Source organism: Cyphomyrmex costatus, unplaced genomic scaffold, assembly GCF_001594065.2.
Source record: "Cyphomyrmex costatus isolate MS0001 unplaced genomic scaffold, Ccosl1.0 scaffold2, whole genome shotgun sequence".
In the NCBI taxonomy this organism is placed as follows: Eukaryota; Metazoa; Arthropoda; class Insecta; order Hymenoptera; family Formicidae; genus Cyphomyrmex; species Cyphomyrmex costatus.
In genome coordinates, this window is record NW_017276038.1 from 2,297,375 (window position 1) to 2,317,342 (window position 19,968).

The 19,968-nt window shown below is 37.6% G+C and overlaps 1 protein-coding gene across 1 annotated transcript in view; it reads left to right on the top strand.

Moving 5' to 3' along the window:
- The first annotated feature begins 2,610 nt into the window (after window positions 1-2,610).
- Window positions 2,611-19,968, top strand: part of LOC108773168 (agrin) — a 44,966-nt gene continuing 27,608 nt past the window's right edge. The window contains exons 1-5 of the mRNA XM_018538893.1: window positions 2,611-2,767; window positions 6,251-6,487; window positions 14,837-15,052; window positions 15,503-15,744; window positions 17,766-17,952. Coding sequence (XP_018394395.1) covers window positions 2,611-2,767; window positions 6,251-6,487; window positions 14,837-15,052; window positions 15,503-15,744; window positions 17,766-17,952 — 1,039 coding nt within the window. The remainder of the gene's footprint in view (window positions 2,768-6,250; window positions 6,488-14,836; window positions 15,053-15,502; window positions 15,745-17,765; window positions 17,953-19,968) is intronic.

Genomic DNA, 19,968 nt, shown 5'->3' on the forward strand with positions numbered 1-19,968 from the left:
GGTGGAACTTCTACGGATCCGTTCTCAGTTTCCAAACTTCAGTAACTTCAACATTCATTTCTCAGTCGAGTCACCTCATTAACTTCACCTTGCAATTTAAATTCAGATCTAATTTTGCCGCGTCCGTCCCAATATCTGTCCCGGAAGCTACGCGGTCATTAGAATATTTTGAAGTTTCTTTTCCGCTCTTTCTCCCTGTCCTTATATCTTCGTCATTATTTTTAATTCTTTCGGTTTGCGTGAGATATCGTTTGAAGTTTTTCAATCCTCTTCTTCCAAGGTTACAAAAATCTGCTTGATATTCCGAGGAGCTTGATCTCGAATATTTTAAGTAGAAATTTTATTCAGACAGAACCAAATAAAACTTTTATATGAACACTACTTATGAAATGTCAGTTTTATTTTTTTTTTCACTTTAGATCACTATTCCATGCAAACTATGTATAAAAATAAGATTGATTTAGAAATTCCTATAATAAACGTTTACATCGAGCGTTTTCTATTATTACACTTAATGTTCACTACGTCAAATGGATGTAACAATATTATTTTAAATTGCTATGCCTGTTAGTTCAGTTTATACATGCTTCTCACTCATTACAGTTGTTTGTTGTCTATATATACATTTTGTGTATTTTTAGAGGGCTCCATTTAGATAATGAACACTTCTGTTGTTGCCACAACTATCGTCCTATTACTTTATATCCCGATATAAAATTTTGCATGTATCTGCCACGCGTTACTACGAAGGGTTCACTCCAAAGTTAGTAAGCGGGAATATAAGGAAATATCATGGAAGCAAGTCGAGTCGCAACGACAAATGGACAAATAAAGTATACGCGCGAGATACGCAACCGCTAATTACGTTTGTCATACCGATAATTAATAATGCATCGCTCGGCGCGACGACTGACCGGCGAATTAAATGCATTAACGAAGATAATCGGGTTGCGGTAAATGCCAAATCGAAAATACACCGGCGGGGAGTTATTGAATGCAAACGAGGCCACGATCAATCATCCGGCTCAGTTACTGGCTTTCGACGCCCATAATGACGTTCCGGCGCTTTGCATCGCAATCATTGATTAGGGAGAAGGAAAAGAGGAAGAGAGCAAAGAGAGACAAAACGCGAGTTAGTTCTCTTTTACTCGGCCGGGAATAAAACTGAGGAGAATTAAATAGACGACGGGGCTCAATTGCTCACTTTACACAGCAAATAGTGTATTGAAAAAAAAGCCATTATCGTGAAACTGGTATTATCGTTATAAAATTAATCGACAATGAGAAGTAAGTGCACTTCGTATAAGTTATTGCAAAGCATTCGCTCGGATTGTCGTAAGTTAATCTCTATAATAAAAAATAACTTAAAAATAACCAGTAAAATAACTTTCCCAATCCTATTGATTGCATAACAAAAAATATCGCACGACTATTTCGCTAATCTTTAACTCGATCTACATTACTTGCGTAGAGTATTTCTAATATTCCAATATTATAATCTTACTTTTCATTATTTTCTAAATTATTCTCTGACAATTTACAATTAAAAATTTATAAAATTTTCCTTACGTCCCTTAAATAAACACAAACATATTTCGTTTAATTGGGAAACAGTTTGCGCCAAATATAATCTGCATAAATAGCTTCCATAAGAATAGCATTCATATGTATTTTGAAATTTGAATTTTATAATTTTATGGCCAGAATCGAATTCAGCGATCCCGAAAATCCTTAGAAAGCAAAATCTTCCGTAAAAGTTATACTTTATCAGAAAGCTCCGGTCCTCGAAGGATTATAACGACGTATTGAGAGAAGTAGTGACGACCTATAAGAATGATTCAAAATAACTATGTGATTGGCTGAGATTCCGCTACGATAGATCCATTTAATATAACGCATCGATTTAGAACGCAAAATTTATTAATAAAAAAAAAACAGAAATCGTTTCTTGAAAAATATCATATACTAAAATGTACGAAAATAAATAAACATATAAGCCCGTATTCAAAGCGCGTTTTTATCGACAAAAGCGTGCTTTTATCTCTGAAATTCTATAGAATGTGTGTAACATAAACTACAGCATGTTAGCGCGGTCTGAATATATATTACCTGTACATTATACAGGTTTTCTTAGTATTTTTGTATGCAACACTTTCCAAAAACAAGGCCTTGGCACGATGATGAGTCCAACGATAATGGACGAAGATAGTAGAAATCATTAACTCCTCGTTAGCATTGCGCGTAGTGCCTTTACCATGCATCCATACGCTCACATCTTTCGACGCACGAACGTTTAGGCAGCTTGAATTTCCAATTACCGTTCCTAATTGACACCACCACTGCCCGTAGGTATAGCGTTAGAAACTCACCGCTTTTATTTCCGTATTCGCTTTGTTGCATGCACGCTCGTCCGCTAAACAATCCCCGGTACCACCCTGGAACGCACAGATTCCGCGATCGGCGACGGCGGTGGCGGTTTCGCGATTCTTTTCCTTCTCTTTTTTTTTTTCATCCGGACGCGGAGAGGGAACAATAGGCGATATTCGAAGAATCGGAATGATTAATTACGCGTCGCGGACGGCGGCGGCGACGACGGCGGAGGGGACGGCAATGACGATGAGCCGTCGGATGGTGGATTTGATTTCCGGAAGAAGCGGCGGCAACCGCCGACGACAACAATCCCGTACAGCTATATTAACGTACGCTCTGTTGCTGATTGTGTGCACTGAGTTAACAGTATCCCACTGCTGCTACGTCTTCCCGAAAGGTATTCCCGGAATGGGCAACGAACAGTCATCCCTTTCATCTCCTATTCTCGTCGTCGACAACGGCCGGGATTCACGTTCGTCGTCATCGGGATGTTGCGCGGCAATCTTAGAGGATTGGATTACGCTACATGAAAGTGGTGCACGTCGGAACTTCCGGGAAGTTCCAGCGCACACGTTTACACATTATTCTGCAAATTAATGGCTGCACGTTCAGCAGAAAAAGATAGCTTTGCTATTATTGTAAAATATGATAGATCTAGTTTCTCACTGGATCTAAATGTATATAAATCAATTATATTAAAAAATCTTACAACAGTTGTGTGTATAAAGCTGCTTTTTTTGTTAAATGCAGCCATTGAAGCGAGGCTGCTGTTAGTCATTTCAGCGGCATGTTCCTAAACTGAAACACGAGTCTACGTGTGAATATCTGCAACAGATGCTGAGGTGCTTTTATATTTCTTTCATGAATTACGATCTGAAATAAAAGAATGTGGCACAACCTGAAGCATCGATAATTTATGACAAACTTTTCAAGCCATGGCTATTACTTAATAATATTATTACATTATTTAATAAAGTTCATACATATTAATTATACGTTACTCAAAAAAGTTTATTACACACGACTAACTCTTGAGCGTCATAATAAATTAATTTTCATGTAACAAGAGTGATTTTATTATAAAATGTTATAGTTATTTTAATAAGCTGTATAATTAAAACGATGAAAATGAAAAATGTTTTATAATTTTTATCATCTTTTTAAGACAAAATTTTATTTATAATTTATTATATATTCCATATACTTTTATGCATACATTCATTTCAATAAATACGTAATGTGTGCATATATTTTTACTTTTTAAATATTTTGTTATTATGTAGAATATAAATTTATAAACAAAATTACATTCCTGAATATATTATACATTCTAACATGAATTAAAGATCTAAAGTGGACATATTTAACTCTTCAATGCATATCAAAGATGTTCATATCAAATTTAAACGTTTTTAAATTTTTATGTTAATTTTGTTATAACGCTTCAAAAACCAATTACCTTTTGAACAACAAAGTAGTTTCGCATAGAATTTATTTTGTTTCCACTTTTACATTTTTGTTTGCGGAAATCACCTGTGAAACACGACCTGTGTGAAGCTGGCCCCCCAATATTAAAAAATCGATTTTTTAATATTGGGGGGCCAGCTTCACACGGATTGAAACACGATAGTGATAAGGTCAAAAATTATTCATTAACGGAAGATTTAAAATCAATTATTTAATATCGTTGATTATATTTTAAAACAAAACGATTAATTTTCTTTGAAAAAACAAAATATGCTCCTTCATAACAAAATCATCTTCGACATCACAAAGGTTCTTGTACGTCTGTGTCACGTTGTGCCAATGATTCATGCAGTAACCATCTCATCCATTTTCTCGAAAAATATATCTCGTCGTTTACGACGTCTATCTACAAAAATATTCAGTTGGGGCTGCAAATTTCTCTCATGCGCGATAAAATTTTAATGGAGCACAAACTACCCTCCTTTTTTCCTCCCCCGCCCCCCCCCTCTCTCTCTCTCTCTCTTTCTACACTCACACATACATACTCTTTCAAGTCGGCCCTTAGGGATTAATGATCTGACACGTCAAGTCGCGCGATGTCCCGCAGGCGGAACACGCGCTTGCTTCCTTTTTCCTGCCGCCGCGCCGCCAAAAACGCGGTGGCGCGTAAATTCCGTCGCGAATGAATCCCAGTGGGCGATAGTTTATTCATCGAGAATCGCACGGATTTAATTTCACGGCCCGTAACGTGTAGTATATAAACGCGCGTCTGGCGTGTTTACGGCCTGCAATTACATTTCGGCGGTGGTGCGGGCTCGCGTTACGGAAAAAATATCATTGATTAAGCTCCGTGGAAATACGGTAGATTTTTCGCGTACTACGTGTATACACTGTCGATAGAAATTGAATCGTCGTGTTTCACAATATATCATTTGAATAGAGAAACTAACACAATGCATCAACATCCCATTATCATAAAGACGAGTTGTAAATAAACGATTAAAAATAATTGGGGATCAGGTGTAAAGTATTGAACGAGTGACACAGAATACGGTACGTTATACATTTTTCACGGACGTTGCAGAGAGTTACATCGAGATTTGTTCATGTTATTTGAAATCTCCAAAAATGGTTGTGCTTATAACGAGATAAAATATATCTGATACACTCTGAGTGCATAGAATTTTTATATTTGGAAAGATTAAAGAAGAAGAAGTACATTAATCTTCCCTTATTATATATATGAAAGAATTTAAATATTATAAAGCCTTTTTTAAACACAATTTATATAAATTGTGTCAAAATTCAGAATAGATTACTATAATTTTTGTAATTTTATGACGTATGATAAAAATACTTGAAGAATCAGAAAACACGCACAAGTAGAATTCGTATATTAAAAAATATCTACCATAATATACACCCAGAAAGTAAAACCATAGAATTCTACTTTGAAGTCTGACATGAATTATATAGATCGCTTAAAGCGGACTTTAAAACGTACTAAGTTTTCGGAGAATACATAAATAAGTAAATGCTTCAAGACAGAATTCAAGGATTGAAATATTTACAAGCCGTGCCGGTATGTTTTAAACTAAATTAAATGTCGAAGACATACAGACACAGTTTGCGGGTAGACATGACGCGAATGTTCGCAACTCTACAGCATTCCGGCGGGAAACACCGCACAGAGGATCGAAGGATTACGTGCCGCTTGGCATTTCTGTCGTAAACTGGGTGCGCCAATTCCAATCTGCAAATACGAGAACATTAAATTCTATACGTATCGCCGCATGATAGTTCTCGATCGCAAACATACGTCGCTCGATGAAATGCCGTTGATCCTACTCATCCTACCCATCATTGGCCTTTATCTCGTTACTTCGAAATCGAAGCTGTTCAATAGCTTCCGTCAACGGGATTGACCGTAACATCGAACTGCTCTCGTCAACGGATTATCGTGCCAATTCGTTTCCGGTACACATGCATTATCAAGTGGACCAGAAGAGATATATGTCTTGCACAATGCAGGTCCTGTGTCCATTTTCATTCCAATGAATTAAATGTATAATAATGGACACAGTTACTGTCTGATCGATTATTTAATGCACATGTGGAATTTATTTATTTACAAGAAATTGAGAAAAACGTTATAAATCATATTAATTTTTAAGAGAAATTACATAACATATTATAAATGATTTTGAAATATAATATCGATTATGTGAATAAATATACGAGTACACGTGTTTCATAATGTGCATCATATTTTAAAACTAATAAATTATTAATTATTGATTAAATTGTTTACAAAAAATTAGCAGAAAATAACTACCTGCAAACCTGTTATTATTATTTATAATTTAATTATCGCGTGAATTAATGCCAAACGTTTCGGTACTTTCTTTTACAGAAATCAAAGATCCCTGCGAGAAGTTGAATTGCTCACAAGGCTCGCAATGTGTGCGAAGCAGGGACGGCAAGGAGGCGACCTGTCAATGCTTGGAATCCTGCTCGAATTTTGGGGATCACGAGGGATCGGGACCTGTCTGCGGCACGGACGGGATCGACTATCCGACACTGTGCGACCTAAATCGAGCCGCTTGTGAGAAAGGTGCTAACATCACCGTGGCATTTCGTGGCAAATGCGGTAAGTGCTTCTATAGCGAATGTACGAGACGAATGTCTCGAGTAAGCGGATTAAGAGAAATAACGCGATATCATGAAAAATTCGTTTGTAATACAAATCCTTTTATTATCACAATAAATGATGATCATTGTATATATAGCACTATAAAATAAATTCAAGAACTAATATATTTCCGTAAAGTAAATAATAAATCGAGTAAATTAAAATCAATGTATTTCCATCAAAGTTCAAGAATATCTCAAATCATGATTCTTATGATATAAACGATACAATATCTTTTTCTATATTGAATGAGGTAACATATGTAGTACGAATTAGATCAATGCAATTTTATTTTATTTTGTGATAAAATCGCCTCTGAATGTGTATAAAAAATTACGTGCTGTTGTTCCCATATTGTACCACTCTTTAAATCGTTATCGTTTCGCATTACTCGTATTTTATTATTTGTTGCCAACAAGTTACAAACACCCCGACAATTCGCTGGTGTAAACACATCTGCTTAAAGTGCTGTTATTTATATTTTTCTGTAGAAAATATTGTGTTACAATTATTTGTATTTCCGCTGAAGTAATTTGTCAAACGGCAGAGAGTACTCTTCTGATCAATCATCTCTCTAAACGTTTTTTTAACTCTCTTTATCTATATACTTCATCCTAACTGCAGTACTTTCGCAGGAGATCAGGATCTCCTGTATAAAATGTTTCACAAATTCTTTGCTCTCTTATAAAATTATTTGTCAAAACGTAGTTGATCTTTAATGATTGTAGTAAGTTATTACAGTAAATATTATATTAAATAAAAGCTGAAAAGAGGAAGCTATCTCTTTTACAAAATATTTAATACTTCATATCATGTCGATCAGAGGTAAAGTTTTCTCATGAGATTAACAAAAAAAAAAATATTACTAACTCACTTGAACTTATTATATTGTGATATTAAGTTTTTCAATGTTGGTAATATTAACGATAAAATTATTGCCGTTTCGTCTTGAAGAAGTTATATGCAGTCTAAGGCATCCTACACATATATCCACACTGTAATGTGCTATATATTCCACACAGCTGTCAACGTTCGTGTCCACACACGAGTAATCATACACACACCCACGAATGAGTGAGTTTCCCTCATCTAACCCTTTCGTTCCCGAGCTTCTCTTCTCCCTTCTCCTACAGAAGCAGTACAAACTTGGCAGGCGTTTAATCAACCGAGTAGTAAAGACAAATGTTTGATCAGACAGGTAGCTACCGGGAGTAGGCCGTGTTTGCTTAGGATTAGGTAAGTCCATCCTTGCCGTTTTCCCTTCGTTCCTCCTTCACACCGGGTCTTCTTCGTAGCACACTGCGCAACCCGGCGCGGTAGACAGTAACGGTTACGATAATCGCAGTCGCCGGTTAACGAGCTAGTTAAATATGTCGTCGAACGGTTCCAATCTGCCCTCTTTAGGAATAATCGTTAGGAAAGTATATAAATGTAAAAGGCTATACAAATAGTGAATTTTAGGACGACTTGATAATAATGGAGAAATTCAGAGCAAAGTTGTAATGAACTCCATTTTAGGGACACAATCGATTCTGCAGCGAATCTAGAAAATTATACGGAAAGAACTATTTATTAAAATATATTAAAAAATTTAGCTGGATATAAATTTGAAAATAATTCGGTTAGTCCATTAAAATAATCGCAGGACGTTCAAACCTAAATGATATACAATATAGAGAAAAATTTCAATATTCTGGCAATGAGCTTGAATGTTCTAAATTATTCTAATAGTCTAACAAAATTATTTTCTAATTTATATTAAACAAAATTTTTAGATTCTCAGCAAAAACTTTTTCACTAAACATTTAAATGAATTTTTCTAAGTGTATGTGTCTGCAATATGCATGCAATTGATCTAAATGATTTAATTTTGTCTGTGGACTAAAAATATATCCAAATAAAATAATAGTTATAATAGAATTATTTTTTACTTTTCAATGTTTACAAATCTATTTTTTGTTACAGCATGATATATTGGTATAATATTTTTAAATTATTAAAATTTTTTTTATAAAAACAGTAACTTTCTAGAATTTTTTTCACGCAAATTAATTTTTTACTCTTTCTACCCTTCTCTAAAAGGTGATTCTTTTTAAAGTTTACATGACGGAAATAAGTGACCAGTGTAATCGATGGCTCAACATTTTGCACTGTATAAACTGAAAGTTTAATGCGTAAAAATTATGGATGAACTTTGAAAGGACTGCACGAGAGAATGCACAGAGACTTTTATGTCGAAAGTATTAGAGCACAGTTAAAAGTGCAGATATCTCATGTTAAAATCGCACGCAGTAGAGCGTCATAAATTCTACGAGCGTATAAAGAGCGATCCTTGAAAATAATAATCCTTGTTGTACATATATATGCGAGGTAAATTCGCGACGCTCGTCATACGATGCAATCGTAGAGCTTAATAACAATCCGCGACGTACACGGTAAAAGGAAGTGTAATAGAGACGTAAAGACGATGCGAAGGAATCGAAAGGGAGCGACTTGCGCTCCGGAAGTTTACAAAGATGAACGTCTTCTCTTTTCGCGTTCCACTGTTTCTGCCGTCGTATTATACCAGAAACAATGAAACGCAATATCCGGCCAGGAATGGTCGAAAGCGAATGACGGGGTGGAAGGCAAGACGGCAAAGAAAGGAAGAGGAGGAAGGGGAGGGGAGAGAAAACTCAGAGTTTCCTCAGCCGAGTTCACCCGTTGGGCGGAAAGCCTATAGTACAACAATGGAGTTGCTCTTTTATCAATCGGCACCAGTTGCGACCTTTTAAACGCCGAAATCAATAATAAATTCTCCTCGTGAAGTGTGCCACCTCACCTCGCAAAATCCTCCATTCGTGAATTTTGCGATTCTCTCTCTCTCTCTCTCTCTCTCTCTCTCTCTCTTTCTCTTCCTCCCTCATCTCATCGTCATAGATGAAGAGGTGGCTTGAGGCATGAATCTGAAGTGACGGTACGACGGTACGATAAATCAAATTAACTCTTAAAAGTTTCGAGACTTTTCGGCTCCCCTCGTCGTTCGCTGGTACAGCTACTATAGTATTTCGCGGTCGTGATTGGATAGTGAAACGAAACGTGGGAAAAGAGTAAGCGAGATTGAACCTCTGCGTCTAAAACTCTGTGCAAGAGGGTGAAAACCCCCGCTGCAGAAGCAGCGACGTCGAGCCAGTCGTAATTATCGATTCCTTATATAAGCTACTTTTATTAGCGTCGTAAATATAACGTTGAAGAGGAACAGTATACAGTGCTGGGGCATTTCTTGAAAGTTCCGACTTAAAAGAAATATAAAAGAAAGTGCAAAATACTAATATATCAACTCTGAAGAAGAAAATCGCAGATCTGTCAGATCAGCAGCTACGAATAAATCAGAAGTTCTTTTTACATAAACGGAATCTACAGTTGTATTACTTCTGCTGTTTTCTTCTAGTTTATTTCGAATATTCGTTTTTTATTACTCTGTTGAACACAGCCACAATATGTATGTTTCAGTGCGGCGTCTCGTATATCATACTTCCGTCGTCGGTAATGGCAACGTATTGATTAAATTTTTATTTCGCTTTCTCCTGAAAATATTTTCCCAACTCGCTTGCGCCTTGGTTCGTCTTGCGAGCGAGTTTCCTTCCATCGCCATCGTAAAGGAAGGAGCGCTTCTATCATCTCTATCCAGCTCTCTATGCTCTTCTCTTTTGCTTCCATGAGACACCGCCCGCAAGTCGCTCCCGTCACGCATATCCAGCCTCGGGAAAAAGAAAGGAGCGCGCTATTTTCTTCACGCTCGAACGTGCCGAAATAAGGGTCGACCGGGAAAAGGTAGAGCCTGCCATGAAGGAACGTCGGATTCCCGAGGCGTGGCACCTCGGAAATGGATTCAACTAAATTCTCACACTCGCCGAGCCCAGGGCTGAGACGTGCCGAGATGCGCTCGCTCTCGTACCAGAGCGAAAAGACGCCGGGAGAGAGGGACGCGTGGTGTAAACTCGAGACAAACCAACAAGCAAATGTGTTTATCTACGGGACCTCTTGCAAACGGGACTCAACGAGCCGGAAATTTCGGTGATGTCAGGTTCGAGAAAACGATTCTCAGACGAGGAAACGAACGCGCCTATATACGTTGAGGCTCGAGATCGGCGTCAGCGAAAAAAAGGACGACCGCCGGAAACGATCTCTCGCGCTGAGCACAAGACGAAAAACAAACTGGGACGTAAGTAACCGGTGCGATCGGTTATCCATGATCGTGTAAATGTCGATGGCGAGATCGCTACCGTCGTTAAAAACCGGCAGTGACAAACAAGCTGCTACTCAACAGGATCCGCGCGAGTTCGATTACTGGTGATGAGAAGATATGAGTATTGCGCTCATCAGTCAGAAAGCCGCTAACGAGCTCTGGTTACTATGCTTGTCGGCCCGGAAATATCATCGCTGTGAATTAGGTATTAATCATGTTGTCAAATTATCACTAACGATCTAACGGAGTCGCTGGAAACGAATGAAAATTTCAAGAGCAAAGCGAAAGAAACGGTGGGACTATAATTTCCAATCTTATATTAAAAGAGATGAAAACACAATTTGCGTAAAAATTGTCATAATTAAAAACCAGTACATATTTACAGCCGACAAAACATTAAGGAGGTGCATAATACACTCTAAAAAATATAAATGTAAATTTAACACACCATGCGACATTTATATAACTATTGAATTGTTTTTCGTAATTTAAACAACATGCGGTTGATTTCTATGGTCTTGTATATGTAGATATTTCATTATTTTCTTATTGCGAAAATCTCATTTGAAAAACGTTTTAACAAACATTTTCGAAAACATTTTCAATGATTGAAATGCGGATTAAAAATCTTAATTGTTACTCGTATCAACATTATCGTGATGTAAAACCTATAGGTATTAAATCTACACCATGTTGATGTTTATATCACGCTTACAGTATCAACGCAAACAACGAGAATTGTGCAAAAACATCATATGGAGTTAAATTCATATTTTCTAGAGTGCACGTAATTTCCCTAACGTTTTGTTTGCTATAAATATGTGTCGGTGTTAAATCCATACTCATATTTTTTAGAGAGCGTATAGGATTCAATGTTCATCGGTGCGGATCGCAACACTTTGAATTCCAAAGATTAATGCTCTCGCGCTTCAACGGCAGTCACCGTCAACTATCAACCGCAACGTCATCCCATAAAACAGGCATCGCGAGACAGCCGCTACTTTCTGGCCCCGTCTTTCGACGCGCTCGTAAAAAACTTATCTTTAGATGAGCAGGCGGCACTTTGTCCGGCTCGCACCGCTACTCGAATTCAGCCCAAATTTTACGTCGGCCGCATCCCCGTAAATTGCGTCTTGTGCTCTTACGCGCTCATGTTTACCCGTCCGGGGCCTAAGTGGCGCAGAGAGAGAGAGAGAGAGAGAGAGAGGGAACATTCACAGAAAAGGGTTACGCGGAGACGAGAGAAACGGACGTGGATAGGTCGAACAGAGGCGGCTGCGCGGAAGACGGAACGTACATCAAGCCGGAAGCACCGCGGAGGTGCCGTTAACATAAACCCAGTTATTGCTCCCCAGACATAATACCCTTATACCTGCGCCCGCGTAATGTCAAACCGTGTCTCGTATAGCTTCCCATAGTTTCCGGAGTCACGGGCGAAAGAAAGGGCTGCCCGCGGATGTTTTCCGCGACGCGGTCGAGACGAGCGCGAAGAAAAACCTCGACGAGAGAAGCCTCGATGGGATTTCAGCTCCAGGAAAGTTTATACCTTGTACATTACGGCTTACGCGCCGTTTACCGCGCACTTTATATCCAGTTGAATTTTTCTCTCTTTATTTATTTAATATGTAAAGATCCAGAGGGATAAAAAATATATGTATACATAAAGTCCTTCTCTCTTGAAATCTCATCGCAATTCGCGTTACATCGTGTTGCCAGAGGGAGGCAGACTTGCAAACTGGCAAAATCGTAAAGCTACAGACGAAATGGATGATGCTGACTTGCTCTGTCCGTGGATGAAGGCGACGGGCAATTTACAAGGCTTTTACCGCGCGCTGAGCGATTTTGAGATATTCCCGCTAGCAGTACTTGTAGAATACGGGAGAGGTATGCGCACCGGTATCTGCACATGAAAGGAAGGCGTCTAAAAAGGATCGATATTTGCAGTTGCTTTAGCGGAAGTAACTAGGATGCACTCTCGCCGTGTGTACATAAATCGGTTGCCTCTCGAGCGTCTCTGCTATCCGATAATCACCTCAAGGAATGGTCCTCAATTCTCTCCTGTATCCAAAAATCACCTGAAGAAATAGTCCTCAATTCATCAAGACTCGAGGATCTTTTAAAAAGCTCGTGTTTTCTTATGAGAATAAAATTTTTTTTAAACCATAGTCTTGCTACACAACAGCATGTCTCGCGATTATATGTATACTGATTCTGAGAAAAAAGTGTTGGGTTTATGAGTTTAATTGCATAGTAAAATAAATAGAGTTAGGAACATTTTTATGATATAATTTTTATATTTTGTTGAATTACAAAAATAATTATGTATAACACTCAAACAGTTTCCAGAATGTTGTTGACACTTTTTCTAGCATTGTTCATTGTGCTTCAGCGACCTACATAACAGTTTTGATAGTTCAACAATTATTTTCAGATCTATAATCTGTATCTAGCTAAGATATATTTTTAGATATTCTTTGCAAAATTATTTTTTCCACATATTAAACATATTATGGCAAATTCTAACCATTTTTTCTGTGTGTAATATTTCATCAAAATTATTGCCCGTGAATAAATTGATAATTCCTGCCGCGTTTCTTTCCTTCGTTAAATTAAAAGATAATCCCCTAGTAATACAAGGAATGTGCTCATCAGTCACTTGCGTCGCGATATACCGCATCGTATCGCCCGTTCTTTGCACACGTTCCACAAGAGATTCCAGCCGTCGAACAGCAAGTCCGTCGTCCATACTGAAAAGGTCTTCCGACGGCTTTCACGTCGTGGCCCCAGCCAGATAATACAAAGAAATCCGCATCAGGGTAATGTCGCGTGAAGTTAACGCGCCGGCGTAACCATCCTCATACTCTTGCTTCCCCCTCGAGGGATCGGATCGTGGTCGGTGTTTCGATGAAGGCTGCTGCAGACGGACGAACGGGAAAGAAGCACGATGAGAAATCCCATTAAGGCACAGAGATCTTGAAAGGGCGCGATGACATCGTTCCATCTCGTCCGATGCAAGCGATAGAAGCGATATAAGGACCTCTTCCCGTCACACGAAGATGAAATTACGAAGCGATGAAAAGGGTGGCGAGAGAAGTATTCTCGTCGTCCATTAATCGTTAATCATCTTGAGACATCTGAATAAGATGAAACGGTATGGATGAACGACAAATAAAAATACTTGGGAGTATTGCCTTAGTTACTATGAATATTTATGTAAATAGAGAAATGGAGAAATTAAACCAAATAATATTGGTCATCTCTCGCAATTATTAACGGTACAACGATACTTTTCTTCAAGATCGATTAGTGTTAAATTCAAACTAACTGGCGCACCGAACGCCGACGAAAGAGAACGCTCAGGTTTGAGTTACGGAAGGGTCGAGTTTAGTCGCTCCACTGGACTGTAACTCGAGCTAACGCCGAGAAACACTACCACCGCCGGGGGAGAACTTGCCTCGTCAGCTGCTGGTATATAAGGCCGAAACCTAGCTACCGCCTGTAGACAGGAAACGGAATCTAACTTCCTTCCTTCCTTGGTCGAGGGCGAAGATTAATCTCAGTACCGTGTCTCCTCCAACTGGACCGTATTGGTCCTTGTGACCTTCCATCATTATTCGCCGTACGTTATATGGGTTCTCTCGATTCTCGTATGCAAATGACTCATAAAAAGGATCACAAGAAGGTTATTTAAATTCATTCGATTTCGCTAGGATTAGTAGTATTCCCGAAATGAGGGAGAAGAGCCAATGGAATGCAAATGGAACTTTTAACGCGCGGATCATTTGATCAATCCTTATAATTACTCACGAAGTGAATCCTATAATTGAGAGATAATTAAGAATCCCTTTCGCCAAGAGTAAATAAAGTAGAGTTAAGGAAGAATAATTTTCCTCTTTCAGGGAAATTAAATGTTTTTGTAATGCTTTTCAGGAAGCTGAAGAGGACTCTATTTATTCAGCACAATTAATCAGTATAATATACGCATCATTCGTCGCACATGTGATTGAATTTATATATGCTTTTCCCGGTAATTTATTTCATTGTGTGTCGATACTATTAATTGCGAATTAATTTTCCAGATCCATGCGGAGGCATCGAGTGCTCAAAACCAGAAATCTGTCAGCTGGACAATTCGAGGCAACCAGTCTGTCGTTGCGGGGAACAATGTGGTCTCGAACTTTCGCCGGTTTGCGGAAGCGATGGCAAAACGTATTCAAACGAATGCAACCTTCGACAGGAAGCCTGCCGTTCGAGATTACCGCTTAAGAAAATCTACAATGGTGCATGCAGCTCTGGTAATAAAAATCATTCATATTTTTTATTCGGCATGTGAAATACAATACAATGACAATAGAGTTTTCAAAAAATTGTATACATTATCTTGCAACATGCAATTGATGCATAGTAATGAATAAGTTTGATTAATAATTAATAATTATACAAGGAACATCCCAAAAGTAAACTTTCCCATCGTACGAAAAAAAAAACCAGTTATATGCGTATCTTGTGCGTTGTAAGATTTTTACTTTAAAGTATATTAGTACTATTTTTGCACTCAGAATTGCCTTAATTCTTTTTTCACCATCATTTTATAAAAATTATGAATTGTATAAACAAATCGATAGTCACACATTGAATGGATGTTTTTTTTTTATTTATGTAACTATTCATATTTTGACAAAATGTCTGAAATATTCTGTGAAAGTAAAAACAATCGTGACATAAGTTGTACGATCGTTTTGCAGGACAAAATCCTTGCGAAGCAGCAAAATGCAACTTCTACCAGCAGTGCGCGATCAATCGACAGGGGATCGCTAATTGCGAGTGTCGTCCCGACTGCGAGCCGATAATGAGGCCCGTGTGTGCCCGCGGCGGAACAACCTACACGTCCATGTGCGAGCTAAAGAGGCAGGCGTGTCTGACGAAGAACAACATCGAGGTCGCCTACGTCGGTACATGCGGCTCCAGAGGACCCTGTTCCGAGAAGGTCAGTCTCAGCTAGTATCTCACGTACGGAAACACGAAGCACGCCCGCGGTTTCCGCTTCCGTTTCCGCGCTCGACGCGACGCGAGCAAGATTTCTTGTCGGAATTTCGACGATGTAAATTATTGCTCTTGTTGAATACGTTATGATTCAACTTTTGCAATTTACATCACTAGTTTAGTTATTATATTGTGTGTTGCATATATTATATAGTTACTTTAAGTAGACCACATATGCCTTTTTTTCGTATTGGTACACTTTTCGCTTCTTAATCTGCGCATATTTTATTTTAACATTCTTTTATTACATACTTCAAGCAGCACAATTACGTTAAAAATACGTTTGTCTATAAACTGAAAAATAAATATTTGAAATTTGGTTTTTAAATGATTTAATAATGATTTAATAAATGATTTAATAAATGTTATAAAAATGTATATGAGACACCTGTAACGTACATTAAACAGTTTCTTTTATTAAAATACTAGTCAAAAATATTATTTATTTAAGATAAAATAAATAATATTTTTATACGTTTCACGATTATACATAGGTTTAATAAACGTAGGTTTTAACGTTTTTATATGGCACAAAGAATTGTTTCGACTAAACTTTTTTTAAACAAAAATTGTTTGCTTGAGTATCTTTCTGTAAAAAATATATTGTGTCGAATCAATTAAGATTTACTTCCGGTTTGAAAAAAAACACGTTAAATGCGTGTATCGTTTAAACACGTAATAATGTATATAATAATTTTGCTCAGCTGTAATAGCTCTCTTTAGGAAAAACATTTCGATGAGCTGCATCCAACTTATGGATATTTCATTAAAAAGTATTTCGTTAAATTTGAGAGATTGATTAAATAAATACGCCATGTAAAGTGCAATTAATGTATTATAATTGATGTATAAAAGTTACAATAGGAAATATTGGTATGAAATTCTTGATATATACTTGTTTCAATGAAATATCAAATACAGAAAAATTTAAAATAAATTTTACAAAAAACGGAAATAAAGTTTTTTAATTAAAAATTTAAATTATCATAGAAAAATCATGTCCATAATATTGACATGGATTATTTTCAAAAAAATAACATGTTGCTATTTAAAGCGCGACACAATTTAACTAGATTTAAGCTACAAACGTCGTTGGTCTACAAAACAAGGTCCGTAATCGACACCGAACTCGCTCGCGAAATGGAAATTGCTGGATGTATTCACCGCAGAAATTGGAAAGGATCAAGAGCCCGATGGAGTGTGGAGGGAATTTCCTCTCTTTTACTATTTCTCCCTCTCGATACTTTCTCGATTCCCTGCGAAATTCGAAAGCCCGAGGTGAGATCTTCACCATTTCGACGAGCTCCTTCGCCAAAAGCAATTGTCGCTAATTGGATGACGCTGTGCCGGATATCTCCGTGGGAAAGCTAGTAGATACTAGCACGGAAAGGAACGAGGAGAGATCGAGCTCAATGAATTTCAGGAAGACATTCCTGTATTGAGTTTCTCATCCCATGTATTTCTCACGAACGACTTTATGGGCTATGATATTCTCGATAAAGTCGGCAAACTCTCTATCATCTAATACATTCTTTGTTTACATTTTCACTGTATTTACCTTCGCCTTAATTTACACGTAAGACAGTTTGAAGATATGTTATAATACGATTATTATTGTATTATATAAAAAAGGACAACAAATTATCTAATTAATTACTAATTATTACTTACAAGTTATAAGAAAATTAATTTATTTTCGAATCTGTGTATTTAACTAAATTTTCAGGTACTCCAGCAAAACTATTCTTTTCACGTATAAATTATTTATACATGATATAATTATTATTATTAATATTTGTAGTATTTATCTATCAGTTTATCATTGACAATTTATAATAGCATTTTAAATAATCGCGCGTGATGCTAAATTAAAAAGAAGGAAGCAAGACGAACGACGGTAATAGCTTTCCTTGTTGTATAACGGTACGTCATACACAATCCCATGTATGACTATTCGGTTCGCAGGTGTGTCAATGGGGCGCAATTTGCGCGGAGATCGCCGGCAATGCTGTGTGTGAATGTCCGACTTGTCCGGCAGAATTTCAACCCGTATGCGGCGATGATGGCATCAGCTACAGCAACGAGTGCAAGCTTCGCTTGGAGGCATGTCAGCATCGACGGGAAATACGTGTTTTGTATCAAGGATTGTGCAGTGAGTATCAAAAATCAATTTAAACGGGAGTGTGTACGTCATGCCTGCAAATATGCAGTTATCGGTTATCACGACTGATTAAATATTTGATTCCAAAGTAATAATAAATGAGTAATTAAAAAACTCTCGATAAGTTAATCCCTTATATGCCAAACTACAGAAACAATATACTTGAATATGGTATACCCAACTCAATTCGAGATTGTTTAAACTTTCGTAAAAATGAACATATCAAATATTAAGGAACTTGACGGTACCAAGCAAATATATATGCACCTTTATTAATAGAAAAATTATAAATAATGCAAAAATCACTGTGAAAAGACAGTCAGATGTATCACATACTAAAAAAGTATTTAAGGATTAAATTAATAAAACAATGAGGCAAATGAAAGCCAAGCGCATTTCAGTTATATATTCAGAATACAATCCACGTAATAATACACACAGAAAATAAGAAATACGTTTCAAGTTTTATAACCAATGTTAAATATTCGAGAACGTGTAAAATAACTTTCTCCAAATAGAAATAGGGAACCTTCTCCGTTTTAAAAGAAAAGAGTTCCTGGCGTCTTTTAATATAATGTAACGAGATAATCTAATAATATATAAAGACAAAAGCGACTGAAAGCATTAAATTGCAATATAATAATTCTTAGACTAAAAGAACCTGAGCCGGTTAATGTTAACTTTCCAGCGAATTTTTCTCGTTTCATTTGAATGTATGTATATTCAAATCCTAATTTTCATTTCTCAACAGCTTCCTTTGTTTCGCTTAATAATTTTGTGTCCATTCAATCGCCCGTTCTTTTGTCACGAAGGAAATATATTGCCAGCAAGTTAATCTCTTAAATAGGAGTCCGCGGAGTCCTTCGAACGGTGCTCGAATTAATCACATAAAATTCAGAATTCTCAATCTGGCGAATTGTTCCGTATTAAGCGCTCTTATCGGCACTAATATCGAACGCGAAAAATAATTTCCAACTTGCGGCGGGGCGTTAAGAGAACAAATCTGCGATTTTAATATGCCGGAGTGGTCGGACAGCAGGGGTTAATATACGGTCGCGTAACCGCCCCGGCAGCGGCGGTAACTTAAAACTTGCTACGACTAATTTGAATATCCGGCCCGGGTAAATTGAATTTATAACGGATTTCTGAACGATCTTAAGTAGCACGGCGGCATGAAACTTGATTAACGTCGATGGCCTTGCGTGTTCCCCCAGAATTAAACATCGATCGACCGTCCACCTGCACATTTGCTTCCTCATGCTCGATACGACGCGATAAAACGACCGTAAAAATCGGTCGGCACTGATTTCAGAAAAGGAGAGAATTATATGAATCCAAACTGCGCATCGAAGAATCCATCTAATTCTACAATCCTTAAAATAAAATCGATCTAATTACTTTCCAACGCACTGAAATGTCATACGTTTTATTCGTGTAGTTCTTCCGAGGTTACGTATATGATATAAATGCCGCTTTTGATAAAGCTGTGCTTCACGTCAGATATTTTCAACGATACTACTCATGCAGCGGAGCATTTCTTTTCTTCCCGTTTCCTCCTTTGCAATAGGAATTCCGGGCGATATCGTAAACAACTTCATGCATACTGCACTCGACGATGCATCATCGCGGCTGCACGCGAGCTCGCGCTATTAATCTTCATTTTATTATTTTCTACGATGCCTTTAATAACGACGCCATGCCCTCCGCTGATCCTGGGAGGGCGGTAGAACGGGAGAAAGGGGTGAGCGAGATTTCATCGACCGTGTACTTTACGACGTTGGCTCCTACCCTGCAATTTCATTCTTATTAATCTACCCCTCTCCTACTCTCTCCCTCCCCCTGTCTTCCGCCTTCGATATTCTAGAAGCTATTATTAGGACCGCGGTCTCAAAAGGACGCGAATTCCTCAGCGATTTTCCGTTCTGTGCCTCTTTTCGTAGGATTTGATAAATATCGCGCTTCAATCGTTTTTCGATCTGCACATTCATTCAAATTTCATCATAAAAC